Source organism: Platalea leucorodia, assembly GCF_965183815.1.
Source record: "Platalea leucorodia genome assembly, chromosome: 1".
Taxonomy (NCBI): domain Eukaryota; kingdom Metazoa; phylum Chordata; class Aves; order Pelecaniformes; family Threskiornithidae; genus Platalea; species Platalea leucorodia.
In genome coordinates, this window is record NC_138823.1 from 46,700,149 (window position 1) to 46,724,266 (window position 24,118).

At 39.1% G+C, this 24,118-nt stretch overlaps 1 protein-coding gene across 1 annotated transcript in view; it reads left to right on the plus strand.

Moving 5' to 3' along the window:
• The window catches only part of LOC309604565 (ethanolaminephosphotransferase 1-like), a gene marked incomplete at both ends in the record, with an annotated part of 56,504 nt that overhangs the window by 9,637 nt on the left and 22,749 nt on the right, over positions 1-24,118 (plus strand). Inside the window, 4 exons of the mRNA XM_082337976.1 lie at positions 6,649-6,717; positions 13,033-13,141; positions 15,225-15,299; positions 19,862-20,130. Of these exons, the coding sequence (XP_082194102.1) occupies positions 6,649-6,717; positions 13,033-13,141; positions 15,225-15,299; positions 19,862-20,130 (522 nt within the window). The remainder of the gene's footprint in view (positions 1-6,648; positions 6,718-13,032; positions 13,142-15,224; positions 15,300-19,861; positions 20,131-24,118) is intronic.

Below are 24,118 nucleotides of genomic sequence, written 5' to 3' on the forward strand. Positions count from 1 at the left end.
GAGGCAGCGGGGGCAGCAGGGCAGGGCCTGGCAGCCCATCCTGTCCCACCAGCAGAGGCTCAGCCAAAAGCTCCCGGGGACCAGGGCTGGGACCCGGCTGCTGCCCTCAGCACCCAGGGAGCCTCTGCCCAGGAAGGGGCCACCTGCGCTGTGCTGGCCCTGGGAGGGATAGCGGGGTCATACACGGTAGACAATAATACCTCACCACTTGCTTAAATCTTTTTTTCTTTTATTTCAAAGGTAAGCTGTGGAACATAATTTTTTTAAAGCTTTTCTGTCAGCGGATCCCTCAAAATTTTCCATCTGAGATGGAGATCCCGGTGTATAAGTATAGGCCAAATGACGACAAACTTGTGTTTATGCATGCTGAAGAAGTGATCGGTCCAGGTGGCATTGTGGAAATATATCATCGTGCAAATATTGTGGAAAACCATGCTTCAGAGTTATTATTTTCAATAGATCACTTGTTTAAATACCATAATTTTGCCTATTTGAATTTGATGGATTGATTCTCAGCTGGTTTAGGCTGTCTTCTACTATCTTCATGAAAAGTTAATTTAGGAGGAGGAGAAAATTATTTGTTTCCCCCCCTCCCCTTTTCATTCACTTTGAACAGATGTAAATGACTACAGGTTCAAAGCTCATTTAAAATTTTGACAACACTTTAAAAGTTTGATAACACTTTGAACCAGTTTTAGAGTGAGGGAACAAGATAATTTATGTGGAATAAGGTGGGGGGGGGAACGTACTGCATTTCAGCTGCTCTCATTTTGGTTCTTCCCCCACAGAAAATATGAAGTACCTTATCCTTTTACATTTAGGCAGAGGTTACCTCAGTTCATCAAATACGCATCACGAGGTGGTGACGTGCACACGTACATCTGCTGTGGTGCATTGCAAAGCAAACACTTGGTTATCTTGTAGTAACTTCTTTACATGTTCTCACCCTTTTCCATCATTTGCTCTTTTGCCAGGTATCGTTCACTGATAGAGATTTTTTTCGCATGGGTAACACAAATGCAATGAACACTTGACCTAAGAGGGGGTTCCCCAAGCCTGCAGGACCATTGAGTTGTTAGAACGTCAGCACATATGTTCAGCAGGGGCTCTTCATAGAATCATTAAGGTTGGAAAAGACCCTTAAGATCATCAAGTCCAGCCATTAACCTAGCACTGCCAAGTCCACCACTCAACCATGTCCTCGAGCCCCACGTCTACCCTTTTAAATACCTCTGGGGATGGAGACTCAATCACTTCCCTGGGCAGCCTGTTCCAATGCCTGACTACCCTTTCGGTGAAGAAGTATTTCCTAATATCCAACCTAAACTTCCCCTGGCACAGCTTGAGGCCGTATCTTCCATACTGGTGCCTGAGCTGTCTGAGTTTGCATGCAGGAAAAGGGCAGTTATCACAGTATTTGTGTTCTTCATCTAAGTCTTTACATCATTGTTAGATGGTTCTCATCTTTTCCTTGTAGGAACAGCTAGTATATTCTTCCATAACAGGCATCTAACTTCACATGAAATATTAGAGGGATCACAGAACCATATATTCAAAATACTGCAACCTAAACCGTGATTACTATCTGATATATAGCTGTTTTACACATCAGTTTGTCTGGGAAAGAAGCTTTTCAGCCTTCACATTTTTAATAGACTTCTTTATTTCCTTTTGTAAAAGTGAACTCAAGTATAAAGTTGAGCTAATAGGGGCAGACTTTATTTCAATAAACTGGTATTGCTTATACTTGAATTATGTATATAAATATGACACTTCTAACAATATAGTGGCTGTATCCTTTGCTATATACTCTTCGGGTGAATCACAGCGCACCTGTGCTTCAGTCTTCCAGCGTATACAATGGAGGAGAGAAATCCTGTGCTGATTCATGAAGTTAATGAAAAATTAAAATTTGCTGATGTCTGGGCAGGAATGTGAAGTGTTGCAAATTTGTTGCTACTAATATGAAATTAAAACCTACAGAGTCATTTTGCTGCCAGCAATTCAGATGTAAACAATTCACAACGGTTTTACTCTGTATCTCTGAATGGATATGACTGTGTGGCACAGTTCGGTGTTACCTGGAGTAAGGTAATGGAAGTACAGAAAAGGAATAGTCTGTTAGCATAAGGACCAGCTTGAGTTAAAATAACTATCTCCCGGCAGTTAATGCAACTACATTTCTTGCACCTTGCTTTCTCTCCTGGCTCTGAAGTTTGTGTGGACATGCTTTATATTCTTCTCTTCATTGTAGTCATTCCAAAATTTTATTCTTGGATACCTCCACAGTGCAAGGCCAAGGAGCCCAGTGAAGATCCAGCCTTCTGCTCTGATTAATGGTTAGCTCACTCCCTGGTTCTTTTTTCTTTCCCAGAAGGCTTCTCCAAGACAATAGCTAGGCTTTGTTTTGGAAATAGTCCGTTCTGGAGGCAGTATGCACCATTTTTTGGCTTTCACCGTCCTTCAGCACTCTCCCAACATGGGCATTTGGATCTTTGAACATGCATAACACGACTCTCACTTCCATGCTCTGAAAATGTGGTCTTGCTGGGTTACAACGTAGTCTCCAGATTGTTTTAGATACTTTGAACTGAAACATACTCAATGCTAATAACGTATTAGGTGTGCAGGGCCAGATAATGAGGCCCAAAACCCCTCTAGCAAGTGCTGGGAGGTGTGGATGTGACCAGTTTGCAATAAGGGGAGGTATTTCTGAACTGTGTGGATGTGAGCCAAAGGTACCGTTCCTCTTGTATTTAGCAGTGCAGACCTTGGTGACCACGAGTGCTTTTGACCCACGGGTGGGTTGGCTCTGCTTTGCCACTGCAGAACAGTTGTCTCTCTTCTGTGTAGCCAAACCTTTGCTTTGGCTCTTTTTTCTTTCTCTTGTTTTTCTCAATTACTTTTCTTTCCTTATTCTTAGTTTTCTTACTGTTTATACCTTTTTTCCCCCTTCACCTTAATCCTCTCATCTTTCCTCTTCCCTCTAACACAGCTGACCAGTACAGACTTGATGCTCTGCTGGATCCCCTGGACGGAGATTCAGATGCAGGAACACAGAGTAAAAACACATCTTAGGTCCCAGTCAATATGTATGTGTGCACATGTGTCTGCTGTCTATATTCTCATTTCTAGCACTACTAGAAGCCATTATTAACACAGAGAGGGAATGCAGATGGCTTTCGAAGAGATATCAGCTATTTAAAAAGAACAGCAGAAACATTTTTGAACTTGGGAGTAAGATGGAGTCAATTAATGCCATTTTTCCTGTTCCCTCACTACTGCTGTTCCCTCCTAACTATTACAACTTCTTTTAAAAATAATTAAGTTAAGCTTTCTGATTAATCCAAGCCCTTCTTCTTTGTATAAGGACAATCACGATCCCTTTTCTAGTGGAGAAGGTGTTTGCCAGGGAGTGCTTAGCGCTTGTATCAGTCTTGCACTCAAAAACCTCCAACAGGCTTATCCTCAACTTCTGTCTTTTAATGTAAGTGCCATGAAAAGGACAGAATTAAGCAATAGCAAATGGCAAAATACTTTTTCTATATCAGCTTCAGTGCACTCTTGCATTCATCTTCATTGATGGTAATGTGAGCATGTTACTCAGGAATTTGCTGTTCTGGGCAGCCATGAAGATTAAACTCCTGAGGATTTCATGGCCTTGAGGTTAGTAGCTTCTTGGGAGCAGAGCAAAGCAGAGCGTTAAGCTGTATAGCAGATTTTATTTTCCAAGTTTTATTTTTGCCATGACAGAAAACTAGCAGAATGCTTTTTCCATGGGTGTTTCCTTTGGTCTGGCTAAAACAGATTACTGACGAGTGAAGAGCAAATTTCCATTCTTCTGCACATCTCCTGAATGTTCCTTCCCTGCGCAGAGGACCATGGTTCAGCCACAGACATAGGAATGAACAGGATGAAGCGTGATGGGTCTTGAAATGTCTTTAGGTGACGGAAGCTGAATGTAATTCTAATATTTTTTTAATAAGGACTGTTTTCCTTTTTGGTGCTTGAGTTTGGAACCTGTCAAGCAAACAAAAAGGTGACTGTGTCTTGTGTTCATGTCTATTATATAGATATATGCTGGAAAACTACATAATCTCTTATATTTTCCATGTAAGAAAATGGAATTTTCTCCTGCGAGCAAGTAATAGTTCTGGACAGCCAGTAAGTACTTTGGGTAGAAAGCCTCGTTTTACTGTCGTTATTTAACTAGGATTTTGTGATTTTGTTCATGGCGTTGAAGGCTTGGGATGGAGAGAAGGAGAAAACCAAAGCAGGAGTGAAGGTCACATGTTTTGACCTTTGCACATTCTTATCCAGGTATGGCTGAATTAATTGAATTTGCCAGTCAACAAATTATCATGTCCCTCACATAGTCTCTGAATACCACTTGAGGTAGGGAAATAGGCAATAGCTGCAGAGAAACTTTGGGCAGATTCCCGATTACCTGGAACCTCAGTAGCACCAATGGATACTTTGAATTGTCTTCATTTTCAGAGGATTTCCATAGTTCTCATGTGAATTAAATACTAGCTGACTGTTCTATTGGCATAGGTATTCTATGGCTTGATAATATTGTTATTTTTGGCATAAATATAAGCAAAGCCCATGGACAGTTCAGACTGGGGTTATTTTGCATGCAAGCTAGACCATCAAAAGATCAATCAGTTGTAATAATCGATGTTTGAAAGACACTATAAAATACAGCATCTGGAGCTGCAAATACATACAGAATAGTGAAAACTTTAGTTTTACCTGCAAATTCATTTTTTCCGAGGTAATGTATTTAAGAATTCTAATATATATTCTGGCAGAAAAGCTGTTGATGACAGAATGGTCTCATGTTTTAAATAACAGGGGTGGTAGAAGCAGAAAAAAATTATACACTTAAGTGACACTTCTAATATTTTTAGAAAAAAAAAATCAGTGATGTACACTTCACTAAACTGTACATTTTATTCCCTGTGGAAAGTTAGTCTGCCTGGTCTGACCAGTAGCTGATAGTGATTTCTTGGATGTTTGCCAATAAGTATTCACAACATGTAGCTGTGTTATAATAATTTCACAAGTATACTACATTTATTATCTGTGACTAAAACTTAACCACAAATTACAAAATAAGTAAGTAAATGCTTTGTTTTGTCCAGAAAGTAACTGAAACGTATCCTTTGTATGCAGACAGAAAAAGGAAATGTGTGGAAGAGTTCTTAAGCACTCTGTAGCCTGATATCCTCAGAAAGATTAGATGAAAAGTCATAGACTGCATTCAAAACCTTGAGGCATGCTGCATTAATCTTTTGCCCTGCTTGCACTTGTCCACTGAAAGCTCTTAGCTCAGATGTGTGCAGGTTAAGTGTGTGTGTAAAAGCTTGGTGAATGGGGATACTGAAACTGAGATTAATCTTCCCAGACTTCAGTCACCTAAAAGGTACCTCAGTTTAAGACAAGTGTCTAGGCTCCTTTGATAATTAATGACTTGAAACAGGTACTTCCAGACTGCAATCTCATCCAAAGGGTAGTTGGCTAAGAGAGGTCGATAAATTAACTATAGAGAGAAAAATTAGCTGTTAGCTGAAGTTAAGTGAAATGAAAGCGTCTCTGTCATCAGCTCTTCTGTGTGTGAACAGGTTCAACACGTTGTGGTCTAACACGTCTCTATCTTATTCCCATTGTCTGCACACGATGTTTGCACAGTGCTATATATAGATATATCTGAACCTTTATGTGAGTCAGATGCATCATGCTAACAACATAAGCCATATATGCACTTTCAAAGTCCAAGAATTTCTGAAAGAATTACGTGTGCCACCCCAACCATGGCTAATTTCTCCCACAGTGGACCCACCAGGGCTCAAGAACACAGTCGTGAGTGATATTATAAGTTAAGATCCTTCTTCTACAGATTGTTCTAAGTCTGTGTCCTGCAATCTCAAGGCAGGATAAAACTTGATACTGTCCTCTGAAGAGAAAGCAGACAACAGCAGTTCGGGGTGGGCTCGGATTTCTGAAATACTTTGTTTGCAAAGATACAGACATGTACTTATTGGAATTTATAAAAAAAATATAATATTTTCACAAGTCTGTCCAATAGGGAAATTTTATTGTGGTAATGAATTGTGCTATTTTAGAGCTTATTTTTATAATAACATCGCCTTACATTAATTAGCATAGTGCAAATGCAACTGTTTTACTATGTCAAAAGCTGTGTATCTCTGCAAGATAATATTCCACTTATGACCATATTCTATATGCACTATCTATTCTGCATAGTAGTGATGAACTGCTCAGACTATGCATTAGTGGTAGTGCAAATAAAGGTATTAAATCCAAAATACAGTAGAAATGCAGAGTCTTTCAGGGTAACTTGTAAAATGAATAAGAATTTAAAAGTAAAATGTGACTACAGAACTGTTTGCCATTTCACCAGCCTAAACCTTTGTGTTAGTACATAGAGTTGCTAACAAGGTAATTGTAAACCAGGCCAGTGCTTTTGAATTAAAACAAAACTGTGTGAATGATCATCAGAATAAAATAAATTACGCCAGTCACACTCAGAGTGATTGTTCTTAGATGCTGAAGGATATACAGTGATGGAAAAATATGCATTGTTCAGTGCTTTGTTTAACATGTTTGCTTTTTTCCTCACAGTACAGTGCTGTGGATACAAATCCTTTATCTGTGTATATTATGCAGCCCATCTGGAACAAAATTATTAAGGTAAGAATTCTGTTTAATGGAAATATCACATGATAATGTAAGAATTTGTTTTAAATACAGGATGTATTTTCATTTAAAAACACGTATTGATTAATAAAGATGAAATTAAGACATCTGTACAAAAGAAAACAAATGTTACAGGATATATAGGTATATTTAAGATGAGTATGTTTGGATTTTGAGGTGTTTTTTCTTAGAAAAACAAGGTTTGTTTATTTTTTTTCTGATGGCTTATACAAAAGGCATCCATTTCTTTTTTACATCTTTCTTTATTACATCTTTCATTAAACAGCTTTGCAGACATTGAAGGGTTTACTTAGTACAAATTATTTTTGTGCAGCATATGCTGCCTAACAACAGCATGGCTTTCTCTCTGTGCTGTGCACATGATTTTATGCAAGTGCTGTCTCATTTTCTCCCAAGGGTACTTGCTCGAGGGAGCTAGGCGTTTCTCTAAGAAGCTGAAAATGAGAGCGGTTACCATGATCACCATAATGATTGGAAGATGGCATCTCTTGAATGCTTTATGATCTGCAGTTTTTAAAAATAAAACCGCTCACAATTAGTTTTGCTGTTGTTGGCAAAAAAAAAGGCTGTATCTCAAATAAATATGAACTTTTATTGATCTCCAAGGAAGCAATGACTTCTGCATCTGCCTCTTTAGAGGAAATCTTTAGATTGGAGGAGACCTGAAAACAAACCTTTATACAAACAAAAAAGGATGTACGTGATCAGAGTGCTGTTGGATCTGCCATCTTTGAGTTCTATAATTCAGGTATTGCTTATGCTTGATTATTGCTTAGCAGGAAAATCATAAGCTCTCGTTCATAACCTCAATGTAATTTCATTAAAGTGTTTATATGACCTAACTTAATAATTAAAAAACAACCCAAATATGGTATGAGAGAAAAGCAATTCAAAGATGTGCGACTGGATTCAGTAATTCAGTTCAGAGACTGTTTTCATTTCCATCATAATATTGAGGAAAACAGTGAGGCAGAAAAGCCCTCCCCCAGCACTCTGGAGTCCAGCAAGGGAGGTGACCAGAGGCTTTACTGTGCACTTGCACTTTGGTTTAGGAGATCCTGGGTATTCATCTGCTACCAAATTGAAGGGGTAGTATTATCAGCAAAAAACTTCCCCTAGGGATAAGTTCTTCTAATGGTTGCAGGGTTTACCCAGAAGAAAAGCAACATTCTTGACTGTCCCTATGTAGCATAGGGTGATAGATCCTATTAAAAATGTGACATCTTAAGATTTTTTTAAACCTCCTTAAATTTAGGTGAGCATGATTTTGTTCACTTCTTGCTGGAGGAGAACCCAAACCAGAGCACAGGACTGAAAACCTATTTCAAAAGCTGGGAGATCTGAGTACAGAACCAAAGACCAGAGTGGGTGCTGTCTGTACTTTGGCATTTGGTTTGGTTTGAACCCTGAAGATACAGCAATGAGTGTTCTGCTTTGCCTTCTGGTGCAAGAGCATTACAGGATAATTCTCAGTGTTGTATCACAAGGATTTAAAGGGAAATGATATTGCTCTCAGCTTCTGTAGAAGTAGTCATTCTAACATTAAAAGATACTGCCACGTAAAATCAGAGTCCTGCAGAGGAGCTAGGAATGCACAGCTGCAGAGGGGAAAGCAGTATGAGATGGAGATTGCACTAGAGTCCTCTTGGTTGCTGCTAGAGATAAAAATGAGAACTGGGGGAGTACCAAACTTATTGGCCAAAATTTAACTGTTTGTAAAATATTAGTAGGAACAGAAGTTGCTAGAATGGTTTTGTTCCTGGCTAGATACTGAAACCAGGTATGGCAGTAACTGTTGTCCCAAACTCAGTCCAAGAAAATTCTGCTCATCTGTTCTCCAAGAAATACTTTTTTTCTCTTGAAGTGTAAGTAAAACAGTGGTATCGTAATAAATGTGATCAAATCTTATTGTTAGAAGAAGCTTTGAATGCATTTACTGATAACTGATTTTTTTGTAGCTTGTACCTGTTGTAAACATTATAACTGGGCTATGAGCGTGCTCTAGAGTATAATATTCTATGATCTAGAATATAATATTGAAGTTACATTTTACAATATATCATCTTATTTCTATTTAAATAGAACAGTTCATTGCAATAGGGAGATACAGTAAAGCTGGGATAATTTTTTAAGAAGAAAAATTGCATCTAATATGTTCATTCAAAATTGGGCAGTACAAGTGTGCTTCTTGATGACAGAGAGAAGTAATTTCTTTCAGTTCAGACATCCTAGTGCATCCATTTGCAGATATGAATCAATTATCTTTTAGTTTCTAATCTGGTGAAAATAAGGATTCCACAGGGACTATTTTACCAGATTCTAGAGGAGTTAAAAAAAACAACCTAAAATTCACAGAGCCAAAAAAAAAATCTATGAGAAGAGAGGCTTGAGATTTCCTAATTGCAACACAAGTTTCTCTGTATTCCGTAACACAGAATTCATTGTAAGATGTGTTTCCTGAGTTACGAGAAATTAAGAGCCTGACATTAAAGAAGATGTGGGAGTTTTTGAGTTGGGATGCTGACATATGTAAGGACTGAAAACATGCTGCCATAACCCAGCTCATTTACCTGTGGTAGGAAAGCAGAGAATTTGTGCATTTAAGTTAGAAATTCACCTGGAAATCATAGAATCATAGAATCGTTAAGGTTGGAAAAGACCCTTAAGATCATCGAGTCCAACCGTTAACCTATCACTACCAAGTCCACCACTCAACCATGTCCTCGAGCCCCACGTCTACCTGTCTTTTAAATACCCCCAGGGATGGGGACTCAACCACTTCCCTGGGCAGCCTGTTCCAATGCCTGACTGCCCTTTCGGTGAAGAAGTATTTCCTAATATCCAGCCTAAACTTCCCCTGGTGCAGCTTGAGGCCATTTCCTCTCGTCCTATCCTGAGCATTACCTGCCTCTCTTTCCTCTCCCAAGGACATCTTTCTTACGTACTGTATCATGTGCCCGTGTCAGTTTGAGTGTGATTTTTAGATGTATGTGCTTCAGAAACATGTTGAATCTGGTGCTAAAAAAGAAAGTGAAGGGTAATGTTTCATGCCTGGATTCTATAATGGGCTTGAAGTACTCTGAGATACTCCTGTCCGTGGCAGCTTTTCCATGTTGTATGAAACTATAGTAACACTTATGTGAAACTACAGAGTTAAATTAACTTTCTCTACACGTTATTTAAAACTATTCTAGTTATGCAACTATAGGTATTTCGTCTTTAAGTAATTCAATGCTCCGTCCTTTTGCCTTTAATTAAAATTTGTATTTTATAGTAAAGCACAATCGTGCTCTCTGGCAGATAATGGAGCGTATTACTTAGCTACTACACAAACTGAATATTTCTCCTCTATTTGTATTCATGAGAAATTGTATTTGTGCAGGACAATGAGAGGAAAAGGAGGAAATCCCACTGGGATACACAGGTGTATGCCAGCTTCACTGAAGTCAATTAACCCCCCCTCTGTTGCCTTTATGAACTTTGATTTTATCACTAGAATTGGGCATGAGTAGAATTTTAGCGGTCTCAAGTGACTTAGTTAAGGAATATTTCAAGCTTGAACAGAGCTTTATATAAATATGTGTACTTTAACGTTTATTATCCAAATAGACAGTTGATATATTAAAACATTTGCTGTTTGTATTAAGGCTTTTAGCGTGAATGGCTGTAGACCTGTTAAAACAGAAATCAGTTAGTATTTTGTGGGACTAGAAGTTTTTTAAAAGGTTCAAGCATGCAATGGTTTTGCCAGAGAGCAAACATGATTCTCCCCAGTCACACCTCCAGTTGTATTAATCATGTAGCGCATTGATATATTAAACTTCTACTGTCTGTTAATTAGATAATAAAGATTGCAACGTATCCTTCTCTAGGATACTAGTAAATTCAGGCTGTATTTTTCCAACATGTGTAAGAAGTTAATCTTTAACACTCTTTAATTTTCAAATTGTGAAATAGGGTGAGCGTAGCGTAATGCCAACCAAGAGAATAAGTGGCATTAAATATAACAAAAGGGATTTTGCAACTGGAATACTTTCCAAATACCTAGACAGATTATGTTTGGTAAGGATCAAAAGAGTGTCCTTAGGGGTTTAACTGCAGGAGAGGCTGTTTTCCCGAGGATGGATCTCCTGTAACTGTTTTTCATGCTGTGTCTACCAGCCAAAGGGATTGCAAGGATAGCAACATGCTTTGATGGTTTCCTTCTTAAAATACATGATGTTAGCAAGAAAGTGGGTTAAAATAACATCTTCATGTTTGCACAGTGTAAGCATAAATTATTTCCTGTAATAATAATGACATTGTGACTATTTAGAGTGATGAACCTAATTAGAAAGCAGACATTTATGGTGCCCCACTTTATTTAATAGTCAACAATTATTATGATTCATGCAGGAGAAATCAGTCATTTTGAAACAATGCCTTGTATGGCACCTGTATATCTGTGTAAACAGTTCATCCACAGGTTGTCTTACCACGCTATTTTGATCTATGTTCTAGATTAAAAGAGACCAATCTAGATTTTCTTCAGCATCTGTCCTTCTTATTTCACATAAGGTCATAGACATCAGCCAAATTCCACAGCAGACGACTCATATCAAGCCTCCATCTTACCAAGTTTCGGCATCCCCAGGTAGCAAAACTGGGAGCTGTGCTGCTGTCGCCGCATGCTGAGCGTGCAGTCGATGTAAGGAGAGGGGACCGGACAGTGAAGGGTTCCTCCTCAGGTGTTCTCCTAAAGGAGCTTCAGGGAACATTTGCTGTTACTTCTTCTTAGGGATTTAGAATTGGGCTCTTGAAGATTCAGAAAGATAGATATGTTAAAATTTTTTATTGTAGCTGTAGGCATTCCGTGATGTATTTTAAATACTCTAAGAGCTGACATACAGTATTTTAAACTTAGTGATAAAATCCTGGTCATAAGGGAAGCACCTATCAGATTTAGTATTTTTCTCAATGTTATTAAAGAAAACATCTAAGCAATATAACTGAAAAATATTCAGGAATTTTCATCTTATTTTTTAAAGTTTACACTGTACATGATCAGTTGCACAATTTCTCCTGAATATTATTAATTGTTCTATAGTAGAAAAAGAGGATCTAATCAGGATAATTAATCAGTGCAAGCATTCAAATTCTATATGTGAATTTTTCATGTAGTAGTAGGATAGAGGAAATGTAAAGATGTATAAATAAGTATGTATTCATCTGTCTGTCCATCTAGCTACTCCAAAGAAATTAACAAAGCATTTGATTTAAAAACTATTATTAGTATCTGAAATTATTTAACTTATTTTTCTTTAATATTGTTTTGTAATATCTTAAAATGTTGGAGTACTTAACATACATTTTTCAGTCCTTAGGCACTCCAAAGAATTTGCTTATAAGCCTCCAATATTTTTATATTTTGAATACATTGATACTGTGTTTGAGTGACAGTAGCGGATGATACTTAGTATTTCTGCAAAATATATTCTGTCTAAAAATCACGTAGAAAGCTGTGTACGCTATTTCAGAAAATATTTTTGAGAAACTGTTACTTGGGAAGAGTGTTACCAGAAAGGATCCCTGTTGCAGTGTAAGGAATACCTTAAAGCCACAGGGGATGAATAGCTGAGAATGGTTAATGGGACAAAGAATTAGAGGCTCGGGTGAAGACACAGAGTCCTTTTCAGCACTCTACAAAGTCAAATGAATTAAGGGAGTGTTTATAATTTATGGCTAAAGAGGGAGACCCTGCAGAAAGTTACTGTCCAGAGAAGCAGGGAGCTGCTTGTAACAGGGAGTTCTTGTGGATCTAAAAGGGTAATGCATTCAGTGTCTGATTTTGTTGTTGTTTTGAGTTGGAAATTCTTAACGTGTTTTTGAAGACGAAATTTCCTTGTTATAGTGTGGGAATAGGACGCTTAAAAAATCCCGCCCTGTGGATGCTGAATTACCACACTGGGGTGCTGCAGTCTCTTTCCGTTGTGATACAGACAGTCGGGAGAAGCTTTCCTTGGTGGCTGGGAAAATAAGGGTAGTGTATAACATAAGAAATACGACATTTTTCAATGACATTTTTACTGCAGCCACAAAGATCGGGCAAAAGGATTACATTTGCAAATAAATTTAAAAAATGAAAACTGTGTTATAATTTGAAAATGGGAAAATACCTACAGATCTGAACATTGGTGATGTCACATGCAGGCTTCTTCTTTCCTAATAAAAAATAAAAAATATTTAATTAAAATAGAACTTACAATTTGAAATATAATTTTTCTTAGATTTCTTTCTTTTTCTTGACAGATGGTGCCTTTGTGGATTGCTCCCAACCTGTTAACATTCTCTGGATTTGTCATGATTTTAGTTAATTATTTTCTAATATCTTTTTATGACTGGGACTACACTGCCTCAGGTAAATATCCTCGTGTTGTAATTTTTCAGAATTAATGAGCTGCTTATGTCATACTTCTCAATGATGCAGGGAGGTATCAGACACTTCAATTGTCCACTCCTTCCCTTAATGAGGCTCCATGTGCCTATAGGAGGATCTGACCTCACACATGGCATTATAAATTTAGATAATTTTATTGAAAAACCTTATTTAATTTCATCCCTAAATATGGGTTTCAGCATGTGCTGCTTAAAGTCTATGATAGTATCCCATTTTATTTAAAGTGCATGCCAGGATTTAAATACACAGCCAAAAACCACCTTAATGTTCTTCATAAAATTTTCATTGATTTCACATTTCCTAATACCTAAATCCATGCCTGAATGAGTTAATTTCCCTTTCATTACTCCACCCCCCATTGAAGACTGCTTCTAGACAAAGAAGAAATAGTTTCTAAACAAATGTCTCTTGAAATTAGGACTTTTAAAGTCCAAGTCCATATTTGCTCCTCATGGCAGGCCAAGTCAAAATCTTTTTGGAGCTCATTGCTCCTGAGCGTAGGGCACGTTCAGTTCTGGGCTTCTCAGACCAGCTGTTGGAGCCTACCGAAAGTAGTAAGCATCTCCCTGGTGATTAATATATAAAAATCTTTGCTTTTCTTTAAACTAGACAATTTGGTGAACGCTTTTATTTCCTGAAACAATTACGTTTGGGGTTTTTTTGCTGCCTTTAAGTTCTTACGCCTGTCGTTAGGTTCAGGAGGTACCCTCTGGCGTGAGCTGTTTGTACATTTACCGCAACAATTCTAGAGGCAGGGATACTTGTTAGCAGTTTTGGTTCAAAAATAATCCTGTATGAGCATTAAGTTTTCAGGACCAGCATGTTATGTAGTTATCTGGCCTCATCCTTAAACACTTGTTTTTTTATCAATGCAGCTACTAAGTTCTGTAATCAAAGAGCATCCAGCACACATCCGTTAATGGGATAATTTTATCTTGGCACATTCCCAGTAGATACACGTTGAACTTTGAAATGGTGGTTAAGTCTGTTAGAGTTGAGATTTCTAAGTGCAAGCCTATTCTTGATTTCACATGAGAATAGTGCCCATCATTTCTCAACTGATTGAAAACGTTCATGCAACCTAATGAGCCTTTTGCGTATCATATATCAATCCCATACCTAGGATCAGAAATAGAAGACTTAATTTCCTGGACAGCTGGTTTTCATTCTACAGTTTGAAAATTTGCAGGTAGGAGGCAGGAATTGTCATCTTTTCTTTCAGAGTGGCAAGATGAGGCATTGAGAGAAAGGTGGTCAGGGCAGTGCTTTAGGTAGTGGCATCTCCCCGTTCAGCAAGGACACCCTTCTGTGTGCAGGTATTCCCAGTGTTCGGTGCCGAATGCCAGTAACCTGAGAGGGCTTTGCATATACAGTGGTTCCTAGTGCTGGTAGAGTCCTTCTTGGATTATGTTTAAGTTAAATAGAACGCTCTTTGGAAAGAGGATTGATTTCTTTAAAAGAGCAACAATAACCTTGGGTTATTGCGATCAGCAGAGCAATAACAGAACCTTGGGTTCTGCCCAATTCAACTTTCTTTTCCAGTTTCATTTCCTTTTTTCAATGAAAAAAAGGGTGCTAATATCTGTCCTAGGACAAAAGTTTCTGGACAAAAATTTCCTGTTCAGATAGTAAAAGTGCTATACAAAACCCACGGTAGTGCTAATAAGAATAATCACACTTGAAAACTACTTTGTTTTTATATTTAAATATTACATAAACATTAACTAATTTGCTGATGGATAGTCTTCCCATGACCTGTGAAAATTTTTGCCTAGTTACTATCATTATTTGTGCAACACTAGAGTCATTTCAGGACCAAAAAACCTCTCCCTTACCTTCTCTCCGTTTTGGTATAAACACATTCAAGCCTGCTCGTTGCTTCTTTGATAGAGCTCACTGGTGACTTAAGGTCAAAAACAAATATTTCAATCTGTTTGACGTAGTGGCTAATCAGTGGCAGCTTGCTCATATGTATATGCCTATCTCGGTGGACTTCTTTGATGTTAACCACTGTTACACTGACTTACTACCCGATTTATTTCAGGTACCAGTCCTGGACTTGTTCCCACCTGGGTGTGGCTGTTCAGTGCTTTTACCACCTTTTGTGCTTACGCTTTAGGTAAAGTACAATGAAATAATTTACACGTCTGACATCTTCATATAGTTTTATCTACTAGTTCATTAGTGCTCAGCACTATGAAAATTAAGAGGATCCTGGATAAATTATTGATCTCTCTTCAAAACTATTCTCTGAGATGGAAAAAAAAAAAACAAACCAACAACAAAAATGAGCCATAAGGCTTAAACAAAAAAAAAGGCAATTTAAAATGATATATTAGGGGTTCTATGACTGTTGCGCGTATCTCTCTTGAGAGTTCAAATTGTTTTAGAGAAACAATGGATATCATTACCCAGCAGCAGTCATTGCTGTTGGATTTCATAAAAATCTTTGTCCCTCAATGATGATGTTCTGAGAAGCGCCCTGACACGTGCATTAGCAAAGGGTGCTTTCAAGGATGGGGAAAATAAAGGGCAAAGCAGAGAAAAAGGAAAATGAATGTAGCATTGTGTTTTAACCTGTTAGGCACTTCAGTGCCTATGGCGTGTGTCAGGAGAGATGGTATGAATGTGGTGACAGGCCTGAGCTTCCTATGGAGATGGAAGTATCGTTTTTTTTCTTTCCTGTTGCTGTTTTTCTCCCATAACACCTATACCTCATTTGCAGTTTCATATTCCATTTTTACTTTTTATATCATACCATGACTGTATTTTTAGGTACATGGCATCTTGCTGTGCAGTGGTGTGAAGACATAGACCTGAACTGATGCAGATCTGGGAGTGAGATTCACATTAGCATGGCTTTCTTGCTTTCTCTTCCAAAGCTAACTCATTCCAAACGAGTCTCTCCACAACATGGTGCAACAGAGCTAATTTTTTGGGGGGACTCAAGGTGGCATATTTATGTGGACTGCACTGTGCCGTGTAAACGCACCCTCTCTTTTGGAGCTGGTTCTTATAAGGCCCTGCATTGCAGAGTATAGCATACATTTGTGTGCCAGGCTAGATATAAATGTGTTCTAGATGTACACTGCGGTGTTGTGCAAAGATGCTGGCCTCGTTTGGTATCAGACCCACGCGTGTAGAGCCATCTTGATTAACCTGGGTGTATCCACTTGTGCAGACATCTGCTGCTGCATTGTGAATGCCTTGCCATTTCTATTCAAGTGGCGAGTTTGTGCCAAAATTATTTTGTCCAGAATTTCTTTGTATTTTTACCATAAAAGTCATTGGGACAGCCGTCCCTTGAAGCTGACTGCCAGTCAGATTTCCCTAACAGCTCTCTATAATCATTAGCAGAAGCAGCAGTTTCTTTTTTGAAAACCATTCTTTATGTAATTGTAGGAAATTTAATGAAGTGGCTATTGTTTCATAAATAGGAATTACTTATCAGAGCTGTTAGTGTATGATACCCCAGAAAGCTCATTGGAAATTCAGCCTCTGAGGTTCTTAATGTAGATGTTATTTGCCAGTGAGGCCTATAGTTCCTAACACTTGGAAGACAAGGAATATGATGTTGACAGTCAAAGCTATAATGAACTGATGTATATGTAGATTTTTGTGTCTGCTGTCCAAGCCACTTCATGAAATATTTAGTCTCAGATTTAATTCTGCATGGCCAAAGTTTTCCCTTTGGAAGACTGCAGAGAGCCATAATAACTAACCAAATATGCAGCTTTAATCTCTCTCAGCTTCTTTTTAATGACACAGTTACTCTCTCCAAATTCCCTAGCATGCTGCTCTTTTCCCCCCCTCTTTGTTAAGGTGGTTTGGTATCTTTTCCCTTTCCGTAAAATGGAATGTTCCTTGCTGTAATTGTGAATTCCACTATTTAAAAGTTATATAAACTTTAACAAAACTGAAGGTTTATGAATGTTCATGAGACAAAATCATAATATAATAATTCTAAAGCACTGGAAGCGTGGGACTGCATATGTCCGCTATTGAACATACACCATTGTTGGCATGAATGATTTCAAACTGAAACCTAAACCAAAATATTTTCAGTCTCTTAAAAAGCTAGTGAAACCACATGGAAAATGTGGGTAAAGATTTGTGAAAATCCAATTTTACATATGTCTTATACAGTTCCTCTATTTTTCCCCGTGTCCATTATAATTAGAAGCACTGTATTTCATGACACCATTATAAGCCTATAAACATAGTAAAATGTTCCTACAAAATGAAACCCACGCTTTCACTCCTGTACATATTTTAGTATCTAATTTGAATACTATTTTGTGACAATGTAAAATAATTTATGAACAGACCAATCTTCTATCATTCTCATTAAAAAATTATTACCCCTATAACTGAATTCTCTCTGATTTGGGATAGTTGTTCTTGAAATACGAAAGACCATATACTGTTTAGGAACGTTTACATACCTATTTGCTAGTTAAGTTTCGGAAGCATCCTAAAATGGACTAAAGAATTTCTACATTTGTAACAACACTATTCAAGTAACTTCAAGCTTATACACATTTTTCTTTCTGCATTTTTCAGTAAGATGCTGACAATTCAATGGCAATGTTGATGGAGAGAGAATGCGGCTCTAGAAGGGGGCAGGCCATATTTGAAATCCTCTATGAGATCTTTAATTTTCAGAGTTGTGAGAACTGTCTCAAGAGATTTGTATTTGAGTGGAGGATATCTCACAGATGTTTAGGTATTACAATAGGGAGATAGTCTAAAATCTGTACAAAATGAAATCCCATGTTTTCCTGGTTTAGATCTCTGAAGTATATTTACGTTAAACAAAACTCAGAGTACTGCCAAATAATCTGGAGAAGTAAGTAGCATATGATCTATAGCAGCTGTGGAGTCTTTGGTCTCACTCTGCTGAGTTGTATCTCTAGTCAGTTTTGGGTTACTGATGCTATCAATAGCTAATAATTGTTAGCTATAGTACCTTCCAAGTAACATTAAAAAGAAAAAAATTCTCCATGTTATTTTGAGAGTCAGGAAAACAATAAGTAATGTGTAAGGTTTGTTCTACATACTTTTGCCTAAGAGGCTCATCCTGCGTATTTACAATTAACTAAGAAGAAAATGTTTCTATTTCTCACCAGTACAGTCTCAGAGAAGAGACTAAAGCTATGGTTGGACAGTACAACTAAGAAAGGTTACAGCTGCTAGACCCCCTGCCTCCTCCCTGCATTTACCACCCCTCCCTTATGCCATCTCCCTTGCTTTTTGTACCATTCACAGGATCAGTTCTGTTCAGTGACCCAGAAGAAAACATAGTGTTTGCTGTCTTTCCACCAGCTGAGCAGGCTGCAGGGCCTCTCCTGTTCAACAGCAGTGAACTCTCAGATGGACTCAAACCATATTGTCCAACTGCATTCTCAGTGAGGTCCAGTACAGTGTTTGGGCATCTTTCAAGCACTTAAGTATTAAAAGTGATCAACACATAACTCACCTTAACAGTAAGGTATTCTCAGAATCATAGAATCATTTAGGTTGGAAAAGACCTTTAAGGTCATCAAGTCCAACTGTTAACCTAATACTGCCAAATCCACTACTAAGCCATGTCCCTGAGCGCCACGTCTACACGTCTTTTAAATACCCCCAGGGATGGGGACTGAACCACTTCCCTGGGCAGCCTGTTCCGATGCTTGACAACCATTTTGGTGAAGAAACTTTTCCTAATATCCAACCTAAACCTCCCCTGGTGCTGCTTGAGGCTGTTTCTTCTGATCCTATCGCTTGTTACTTGGGAGAAGAGACTGACCCCCACCTCGCTACAACCTTCTTTCAGGCAGCTGTAGAGAGCAATAAGGTCTCCCCTCAGCCTCCTCTTCTCCAGACTAAACAACCCCAGCTCCCTCAGCCGCTCCTCATAGGACTTGTGCTCCAGACCCTTCACCAACTTCGTTGCCCTTCTCTGGACATGCTCCAGCACCTCGATGTCCTTCTTGTAGTGAGGGGCCCAAAACTGAACCCAGTACTCGAGGTGCTGAGTACAGGGGGCAATCACTTCCCTAGCCCTGCTGGCCACACTATTCCTGATACAAGCCAGGATGCCATTGGCCTTCTTGGCCACCTGGGCACACTGCCAGTTCTTGTATCCTAAGATTTCAATTGAAAGACTCTTTAAAATGTTATGTAGGCACACACACAAATAAATTTTGTGAAATTTACTCTTGAGGCCGCCATGTAACTGTTAGTCATTGAGGCATTCAGCATCAGGCAACCTACATGCCTTAGTGAATCTACCCTGCAAGCGATCTGACGTCTCAGAGGGTCCACAATGGATGGGCGAGAAGCCCTATGGACACTTTTCAGCACTTTCATTGAGAAACTGATTGCAGGGACTGACATAAATATGTTTAAAGACCACTGGGGACAAGTAATTACGAATGTCTTTCTAAAGCTTGTAAGGAAGGTGGCATTTAGTTTAAGAGCTGAGGTAAAGACAGAAAAATTACTGGATAACTGAAGCAAATATTTTACAAGCAATCCTAACATGTTGGTATTGAAGGGACTGTTGTGCTTCAGTTTGCTGTCATCGATGTATTTTTCCCATATGTTATATAGGCAGTAGTGAAGCGTATGTGAAGAAAATGACTCCTTTTGTTGTGCTCTAATTCTTTATTTCTTTTCCTTTCCCAATCCTTCTAGACTCCATAGATGGGAAACATGCTCGAAGGACTCAGTCCAGTACTCCTCTGGGAGAATTATTTGACCATGGGCTGGATAGCTGGGCTACCTCCATTTTTGTGCTTTCTTTTTTTTCTGTCTGTTCCCGTGACAATGGGAAGACTGGAGTTTCTGTATATACAATGTATATATATTTAAGCATTGTCTTGTTTAACTTTATGTGTTCACACTGGGAGAAATATAACACAGGAGTTCTTTTTCTTCCTTGGGGATACGATATAAGCCAAGTGGTAAGTATTTATCATTCCTGTTTTCGTTTTATTTTTTTAACTATGTTAGTGTTTTCATAATATTACAGAAATAGAAAAACAGAGCTCAAGGCAAATGTATTTGGCCAAGATTTTGAATGTGAAATAGCATAACCCTAAAAGTAATTCAGAAATATTTCCTGCATTTGCAAAGAAGGGACGCTCTCAAGCAAATTGTCAGCATCAGAGATTCATTGCCTTGCAGGAAAAAAAGGCTTGTGGCAAGCCTAGCAGTCAGATAGTACCCATGAGAATGTCATTCAACTGCATTTGATTTGTGGTATTAACAAAAATTATTATGCTATCTGAAGCCGTAAGCAGTTTTCCCACCAACACTAGGTTCTGAGGCATGATGTGAACTAGTCCAAGTAGTATTTATTAACAGTAATTATACAGTTATACAATACTAGACCTCAATTCTACCACCTCTTACATCGAATGTGGTAATGGAAATAGTGTTGTACCTACACAGTGAGCATTAACTGTTGTCAAGTGCGTTTTACCCTTGGAAAAAAAGCCAGTCATACCATTAGAGGTTTCCTCTCTGGGAATGGCGTTCAGTAACATGAATTACGTATCAGCCCACAGCCAGTCCCCAGCTGAGTTCTTGACCAGCTTACAGCCCTACCTTGAGGTGGACCTCTTCAGAAACATGCCCAGGGCACCACGGTGAGCGGTGGCCTCAGTGCACAAATGAATAGCAGCAGTGGTATTAACAAGCTCATTGCACTGCCAAGGGCCCAGTGCTGGGATTTCTGGGCTGGCTTATCTATTTCTTAGATAGCCAGGCTCTTGCAGCCTGAAGAGCACAGTCCCAGTCTTCTGAGCTTCCTGTCACAGGCATGAGATGAAAGGTGCAGCCAAATATACATAATTGAAAAGAAGTTTGACAAATATTCAAATATGTGTTTTAATGAAAATATAGTATTTGAATTAATGGCTGCAGATGTACTGCTGTAAACATAATCAGAATCCAGTGGTTTGAGAACAACTCAGAGATGGTGGTCCAGCTGTGGTGCATCTGTTTTGTCCCCTAGAAAATAGGTTCTGGGAGAAGAAGTTGGCCCAGGACTAGAGACATTAGGCGGCCAGCTGGTCTACAAGTTTCAGCCATGTCTGTGTAAGGCTTCTCAGTGAAGTTCTTCCAGCAGGAGAGGAATAGCTATGTTGAAACCAATTTCACTTGTTGCTCAGATGATCGCTGTAGATGTACATGTGAATGGTTAGAAAGCTCTTTTGGATTGCTACAGCATCCGAACTGGTTAAATATGGGAGTGGGTATCAACTAGCGGAGCAGTACTGCTAACTCTGTCAGTGCCTTTTAGTGACCTATGCCTCTGTCACTGCTTTCCCATCTGGGAAATAATGGTAATAACATTTCCCTGCCTGACAGATTTGTGGTGAGGCTGAATTTCAGTAAAGTCTGTAAACTGCTTTGATTAACTGGGGTGCAAGGTGCTAACAAGTGCTATTTCCTGTTCCCTCTGATGCTGCATTGCTGTCCTGCGTGCTTGCTTTCTAGTCACTTCTGTGATGATTTGCCTACAGTCAAAATGATGAGCATATAAATGTAAGGATTTTTTGATGCCGTATAGCGCAATCATCAACAGTGGTGGAAGACTGTACTATTAAAATGTCTGTATGTCAATTTTCCCATCTGTAAAAATTAGCTTTTGTAGTTGTGATTGCCTATCAACAAAGACAAGACAGGATTTGTAGATCAAGGTAGTATTTTTTCCATTAGTCCAAACTACATTTCACACACACCAGAAAGTACATAACGTTTTTTTTTCCAGCTGTACTGACTAGCCTAGTAAAAGATCTTAATTCCCCTACAAACATTGCCTTGCTCTTGTTTTGTAAACCCATTCAGCAAACTTTGTATGATGTGTGCACTGTGAAAGGTACCTCTTCATCTCCAGCTGCTTGGAGGAGAGGATACTGAGGGCATTAGCAAATGGCTGACGATGAGTAAGAAAGGTAACATTCCCCTTGCTGGTTTTCCCCCGCACTTCTCTGCCAGATATTCCCACAGTCACATTCAGAGGCAGAGAGGGTGGAAGCACTCGCAAGCTGCTTTCAGACTAATTCCCAGCATTTAGTTCACTGTTCCCTCTGTGGTGTTCCTAGCTGGATTGCTGCATGAATGTGCCTCTCTGCTCTGTCTTCAAGAATTTCACCGACAACATGATGCTATTGCATTGGCATGTCAGACATTCAGGTGGTCTAGTCCCCTGCTTCTGCTTTTAAAATTTATAGTAGCCAGGAACTTTGGACTTCGTTATCACCACAAAGCTCAGGAAATACATTAATTAGTATAAGTGTGCAAATAGATAACTGTTGACCTTAATGAAAGCTTAACTGGGACGTAGCTCCCAGGACACTCCTGCTGAGTCAGCTCCACTGTATATAAACACAGACAGCCCGCTGACTGGCTCTGCGTTAACTGTGGTATAAAAAGAGCTGCTGTTCCTCATGAAAAAATGCCTCATTATAAATAGAGAAATTTGTGGGACTTATGCAGATCACATTTTGCTGTGACTTGATGACTCGTCAGAATTGGTAACCTAATTGCGCTAGCTGGGCTGTAATTGGCACTCCAATTAGCTTTGATTACAGCAGATGGCCATTTATAGGAAACTGTGGTGTGTAAACTTGAAAAATGGCTGTAATGTGTCTGAGAGATGCTTGGTCAGAGGACTGTTATGTTTGGGGATCCAGAGTCAAGGAGGAGGCATCTGCAACAGTGAAAACTCTTCCCCCATCCTCCCTCCAGCACAAGGAGCTATCTCCTGCTGGCTCCTCTGCGGGCAGAAAAAGATGCAGGGAGAGGAGCCTCTTTACGCCGTATCATCTAGACAATTTTCATGCACTTTCAAGTAAGCACAAACCCCCAAAAGTCATGGGCTGAAGAGAAGACTAAAAAAGAAATCCTTGCTATGTTCTTGGATACATCTTGTCACAGGCCCAACCAAAGAAAGCTAATACCTGCAAATTAAGTTTCTTGGAGGAAAAAAAGGACAAAGCTTTCCTGAGAAATGAAAATGTCAGCCTTCCTGCCATATGTTAATTTTCACAGACGTCCTCTGGATTGTTCTAAAATCTATTTTTGTCCTGAAAATTTTAATATTCCCTTAATGAAGTACTCCCCTAATCCTGCTGTTGCTTTTCATAAGCCACTGCAGTTGAGTTCATAGTAGGGGAACAAAATATTCATTTATCTTTAATATGATGTAGCGATATTTCTGCTTATATCAGTGCTGTCTTAAGTGCAACAGGGAGGTAGCCTTTATATTCTTAAATAAAAGTCTAAAAGTGAAAATGAGAGCTGCATGAGGGCTGACCCAGACAATTCCACGCTCCCTCCCCTTGCTCTCCCCAGCCAGGAGGGCAAGCTCGAGAAAAGCACAAAAGCACAAGTTAGCAAGTGTGAAAGGCAAGAGGCAGCTCTCTGTGGCCCTGCCCTAGCTTTGTAAGGAGAGGGTGACCAGAAATCTTTAACAGTCATAGAATCATAGAATCACAGAATCGTTAAGGTTGGAAAAGACCCTTAAGATCATCGAGTCCAACCGTTAACCTAGCACTGCCAAGTCCACCACTAAACCATGTCCCTAAGCACCACGTCTACCCGTCTTTTAAATACCCCCAGGGATGGGGACTCAACCACTTCCCTGGGCAGCCTGTTCCAGTGCCTGACTACCCTTTCGGTGAAGAAATTTTTCCTAATATCCAACCTAAACCTCCCCACAGGCATGGATGCTTGGACCATAAGCCCCAGGTTTTCGGTTTGAGATGCTTTCCCAGCTGGTTCTGCCCGATGGCTTTGGATGATCCCACCTAGGTTCTCGGGGGGATCACTCTGCTTGCCTTGAAACTCTGAATAAATTAAGTATATGATGCAGGTAGCAACTTACACATTGTAGAACTTACTTTTCTCCTTCTTTTCAGTCAAAACAGGGGAAGAGGTTTT